Source organism: Etheostoma spectabile, chromosome 21 (assembly GCF_008692095.1).
Source record: "Etheostoma spectabile isolate EspeVRDwgs_2016 chromosome 21, UIUC_Espe_1.0, whole genome shotgun sequence".
Lineage (NCBI taxonomy): Eukaryota > Metazoa > Chordata > Actinopteri > Perciformes > Percidae > Etheostoma > Etheostoma spectabile.
The window spans coordinates 12360352-12366013 of NC_045753.1; the positions used below are offsets into that span (position 1 = coordinate 12360352).

General features: G+C 40.1%; 1 protein-coding gene across 1 annotated transcript in view; it reads right to left on the reverse strand.

Moving 5' to 3' along the window:
* Positions 1–5662, reverse strand: part of sema4gb (sema domain, immunoglobulin domain (Ig), transmembrane domain (TM) and short cytoplasmic domain, (semaphorin) 4Gb) — a 41186-nt gene that overhangs the window by 7233 nt on the left and 28291 nt on the right. The window contains exons 10-14 of the mRNA XM_032501734.1: positions 4758–4896; positions 4447–4669; positions 4152–4267; positions 2987–3141; positions 640–698 (exon numbers count right to left, since the gene is read on the reverse strand). Coding sequence (XP_032357625.1) covers positions 640–698; positions 2987–3141; positions 4152–4267; positions 4447–4669; positions 4758–4896 — 692 coding nt within the window. The remainder of the gene's footprint in view (positions 1–639; positions 699–2986; positions 3142–4151; positions 4268–4446; positions 4670–4757; positions 4897–5662) is intronic.

Here is a 5662-nt window from a genome sequence, read left to right on the forward strand (position 1 = left end):
GAGAGAACATGAGACATGAGACGGAGCTTATAAAAAAGAGATGAAACAAGAGTGAGTAAAGGTGGAGACAGCATGATAAAGAGGTGGAGAATGTGAGAGAGGCAACAGTGCAGCCGGACGGAGAGATTAATATAGAAAGAGTTGTCAGGTCACAAAGGTTACATTTTCAAAGTGCAGGTGAGCAACCTGTGTGGCTCAACCTTTCTGCATCACTTTCCATCACAGTTCATAAGCCTTTTTAAATGTAGTGAGCGCTGCAATGCAGCCAGCATGACCGCCTGACCTCCATTAAGAGTGGAACTGATTAAAATGTGTACACTGGGACCTGGGGGGTGGGTATGGAGCGTACACCTAATGAAATCCCTTGAAAGCTGCTAAATGCTTGAGTTTTTAAGCAGAGAAAAGAATTGTTGGATTTTTTTTTATCTGTGTGAGGCAGGCACACTATTCAGAAGAAATGGATGTGAAGTAAAATAAAGTACTAAACTTTCCCAAAATTAAAAGTGACACATGTTACATAATGGATGTACAGTGTGGGTGTGGGTGTGTGTGGGTGTGTGTGTGTGTGTGTGTGTGTGTGTGTGTGTGTGTGTGTGTGTGTGTGGTGTGTGTGTGTGTTGTGTGTGCGCACGTTGTTACCTTTCCTGAATTCTCTTGCCGCCCTGATTCCCTTCAGGATATCCTGGGTAAGGTTTGACCTGAAATGAAGTGATTCACAATCCAGTTGTAATTTTGAAAAATGATTATCTAATCTTTGTTTAACCAGAAAAGCCTCGTTGAGATTAAACATCTCTTCTGCCAACAACAAGTCAGGATAGGCAGCAATAAGAACGAGTTTCAAACAAGCAACACAATACAGAAAACACAAAATGCTGAAATGTGTAAATAAAAACATCGGCGGCATTTCTACGATCAAGATTTCCTCCCATCCCAGGAGTGGCGTAAAACCATAAAACAACTTAATGAGGGTAACACAACAATAAAGATTCTAAAATACCCCAAAACATCTGCAGCCAGAACAGAGAACACCTAGTTTCTGCATTTACAAAGATAAACCAATTTTAGATCCAACTGCAGAAGGTTCCAGGCAGAGCGGGCAGTATACAGTATACAGTTTCCTTTTACCCAGTTCAGTGTAGAATAGTAGTAGCGAAGACAAATCCTGCCCCAGCATCCCCCTCTATGTACTTCAACAGCCTCCCATGAATAAACAGTGGACATTGTGCAGATTAAACAGGGAAGGGTGAGATCTCTCTCTCCCTTTTGCAGCTTTTTCCAATTGTGAGTATCACGATTTGAAAATCCCCCCCCCCCCCCCCCCTCCCCACCCGAACAAATCCACAGGAGAGCTGATGTGTCTGCTGCCATAATGGAGATTAAGATGTCTGGTACTCAATCATGCAGAGTGAATGAAGAGAGGCACAAACACTCCCCAGCACATGAGTGAGCCAAAGCAATCTTTATGTATTTGAGAATGTGTGTGTGTTTGTTTGGAAGGGGCTTATAATATGCACCGTTCACTTATATGCATGTGCCAGCTGAAACCAGTCACCAGGCCACAACTAAAAACAGGTTTTGTAAGGTTAATGTTTTTTTTGCACTGGATTTAATTTTCCTGAAGTCATCTAATATCTAGGTAAGCAGTGGTGGAATATAACTTGATATGTTTACTCAAGTGTTACACTTAAATACAAAGTTAGGCTCTGTCTAACAATCTGGAAATTTCACGTAATTTTTCTTTTTTCTTTTTCTGTTTGAGATGCTGAGTTACACTTGACCTAAATGCTGAACTGCAGAGGAAGCTCCCGCTGAGCTGAACAGGGCTGAGGGGAGAAATCCAGGTCGACTGCATTGTCTTAGACCTGATTTCATAGAAATTCAGTTGAAAGGGTACATAAGCTGCATAAATAATTAATTAGACTCCGGTATTGCTGTCGGGCCCAGAAGAAAAAAATAAAGGTCACCTACTACAAAAATTGTATTCTGTGTCATAAGAATAAATCTCTATTTGTAGGTTTATTACTCATTTTAAGACGGGCTAACAATAATAATGATGTATTTAATCATCCTGCCATCATTTTCTCTGAACGGTTCATCATATTTTTGCCACAGTTACATTAACAATGTGGAAGGGTTATTTACTGTTGGCAACATCTTTAGGCTAATATCTAATTGAAGGTATACAATGTCACTTTTTATTTTGTGCATGAAAGAGCAAAAAACAGTCAAGTTTTGAAAGTTTCTATGGCTGTGATCTAAATACATGGAGCATTAGACAGAGACAAAGAGGTGGAGCTGCAGAGGAGGTTTAGGGAGATGTACACTCAGGATCTATGATGAAGCAATGCAAATTGATCTGTCTCAGCAAGAGTCTGGATTGCTTCCTCTCAAATCTTTGTTTCTTTCCTGTTAGCCCTTTTTCAGTGTGTGCTCTACTTTCTTTAATCCTCATGTTGTCCTCGGGTCAAATTGACCTCAATGTTCTTTTTAACAACCCAATTGTATTAACCCAAAATTGCATGATTGATTCCACGCAACGCTCTTTGGCACGTACTCTCTACTTTCATTAATTTTGGGGCGTCTTATTCAATTTTATAGCATTTGAAAAAAAAACTGAAGTGGTTTCAAAATAGCATTGAGTAAAAGTTGACTTATTCCAGTCTGTGACCTCCATCAACATCCATTCCTTTAGTTTTAGTCGAAATACTTCCTAATTTCTGCTTTTCTAACTCAAACATTATGTATAATTTTCTATAAATGAGGTTTATTGACCAAAAAATAACTGTAAAACTAAAGTCAATGAGTTGTTACGTAGTGTTGAAAATGTCAAAAAAGTGACAAACATTGAAAAAAGCGTCAAAAGTGTTGATTATCAATTTTGACAGGAATACAACACAAGTAATGAAACACTGAGATTCACTTGTTATGTTTGCCTACCTTGCTTAGCCGTGTATTTGATGGTGTACAGGTGTGTGTGTTCCCTCACCTCGGTGCACGTGAAGATATTTCCACACACGCTCTCCCGTCCCAGCCACAGAACGGATCTCTGGCGAATACGCAGTCGTAGCAAGAAGTGTACCTCTGGCAGGCAGACATCGGTACCTGCACCACTCCAGAGTGGTAGCCGACATAGATACTCCGCTGCAAAACAAAACATTAACTAAGTTAAGGTCTAAAATTACAATACGCAACATAAGCTATGTAATGCATCCTGATTAAAGTCACTGTCGCTGTAAAGTGCGCCACAACCAAAAGTTATGTATGTAGTTTGTAAAAATTTAGGCAATGAAATGTATTAATTAGCCAGACTATGGTATGTCAAATGATTTAATTTGCATTACTTGAACATAAATAGGCTATACTTGAACATAAATAGGCTATTAAAGTACCATCTAGGCCAGTGGTTTTCATGAGAGCCACATTGACAGGACAAAGTCAATAGGACACATCCCTGAACATACATACAACATAGTGAGTCAGTGTTATGGCAGAGCAAGTTTAAATATATTTTCTAGTCTATATTTTCATATTTTAATGCCACTGTTTTGGCTATATTTTTTAAAATATAAAATATCTGTAATAGAATAGAATAAGATTTATCTTTTAGCTGTAATATCTAGCTATATTGATCGCATGATTATATTACCTTATTATGTACTGCCATACGAGCCATAAATAAAAGCTTGGCGAGCTACAAGAGGCTCACAAAATGAGTAACACTGCTCTAGTCCAATTTTAAGGCATATAAAAAATATTCTTCTATGATAGATATTTAGTTTAACTTGTGTTTTTATTTTTTTACTCTGAAAAGGGGCTCTCTAAAGAGACCACGTTTTTTTACAGTGTGTTCTGGGGTCAGGCAGCTTGCGGATAGCGAGGAGATGTCTGCTGTATGTGACAACAAATGTTGTAGCCTAAAACACGCGTGACATCACTTAGAGCACCTTAAAAGTGCACAGACATCTCCCCCTTCAGCAGACGAATGTTAAAACACTTTTTAGTGACAAACACTTTTGCACAGATACAAGTCAGTTTAGTCAAGGCCAGACATTTTACATGACATAAACATGAGAAAAAACACATTTTTGAGTGGAAGTGATCTTTAAACTCTCATTCTGTTGTTGTATATCTCTACATGCACAAACACATACCAGAGCGGAGGATATGACCATGCTCTCTATGGGCTGGGGTTTTTCAAACAGCTGTAACTCTTCTATGATGTGCATTTCTCCATCAATGTCTACAGCTCTGTGCAGCCACCCGTCATCTGTAAGAAAAGACACAACCAAGTGTCAAACAAGATACTTGAGTATAAAATTCTGTTTCTGTAAAGGATGGTGTTAGTCTATATTTTTCACATTGTCAACAAATCCCATAATCTGACTTCTGAACTCCGCTCCAAGCCCATTCATACCTTGTTTTTGTTTTTTTTGTAGCAAAACTTACCAGTTCCCAAAAACAGAACAGTATAAATGTTTCCGTCCAGCGCCGTCTCCTTGTGCACGACTATCTTGACATAGTTGACACTTCTCTTAAACATGAGTGGGCGCACCCCTATTGGGTGCACCTGGCCGGCCATCAGTGGGTGCCTTCTGGCAAAAGTGAGGACATTGTCTGGGAGGTCTCGAGATGAGTTGATGCCCTGGGACCTGTGCACATCTGTTATACACTGCGGAGAGATCAGAGACAGAGAAATGAGCAGTGCATTAAATACTCTACAGATGGTGGAACGAGTGGTTTTAATAGATGAAGCTTACAGATCCAGGTCTTGGCTCTGGAACTTTCCCCGTGTACTCCCTCCACTTTGAGTCCTGCACCTCCATGTACGGCCCCTCGAAAGCTTTCTGCACATCAGAGAAGGCGTACTGGCAGATAGCAGATGCTTTGATATTCTTCCTGAAAGACGATCCGCCACCACCACAACCCCAAAAGACACATCCAGAGGACACAGTCAGAATAAATGATTAAAAAGTTGGATAAACACAGAGAGCTTATTATCTGGGGAGTAACTGCCACCCAGATTGAATTTCACATCACAGATAAGCACTAATCTGCTCTTCTCTATTCTGTGAAAACTGGGGGTGTTACAGTGGTACAGTTCTTTTTTTTTACGCTCACAATTCCCTCTTGGATCTTATCAATTTGTCTTGAATGGAAATGTGGGAGTGCCATCATTGACAAGTGGGTAATTTCCCCTCTTTATCTCCAGTAGCTGCTCCCATCATCTCCTCCAATAGGAAATATTTGTTTTTCAACATCACACTCACAGCACTAAAATACCCACTCCCTGTGAGTCAGGAATAAAGCAGGCCCATTTGTGGCTTTGGTGAAAGAAAAGATTTGTCTATCAACATAACGACAGCATGAGTTGGAAGTTGGGAACCAGGTGACCCTTAATCTTAAACCCTACAGGTGAGATTAGTAATGGGTGGAAAATGTCTGCGTCACATTCTTAAGTCCATTGTGGGCCCACCTCAGTTTTGAAAGGCATTCAAGTGAGTAAAATGAGACTGAAGTGAAACCTGAATCTGTCTTCAAAATGGGTGAGTAGAAGAGCTCAGGGGTTTACTCACTGTTGCATGCTTGAGTGTAATGCATAGTGACGACTACTACTCACACAGGTGTGTGTGTGTGTGTGTGTGTGTGTGTGTGTGTGTGTGTG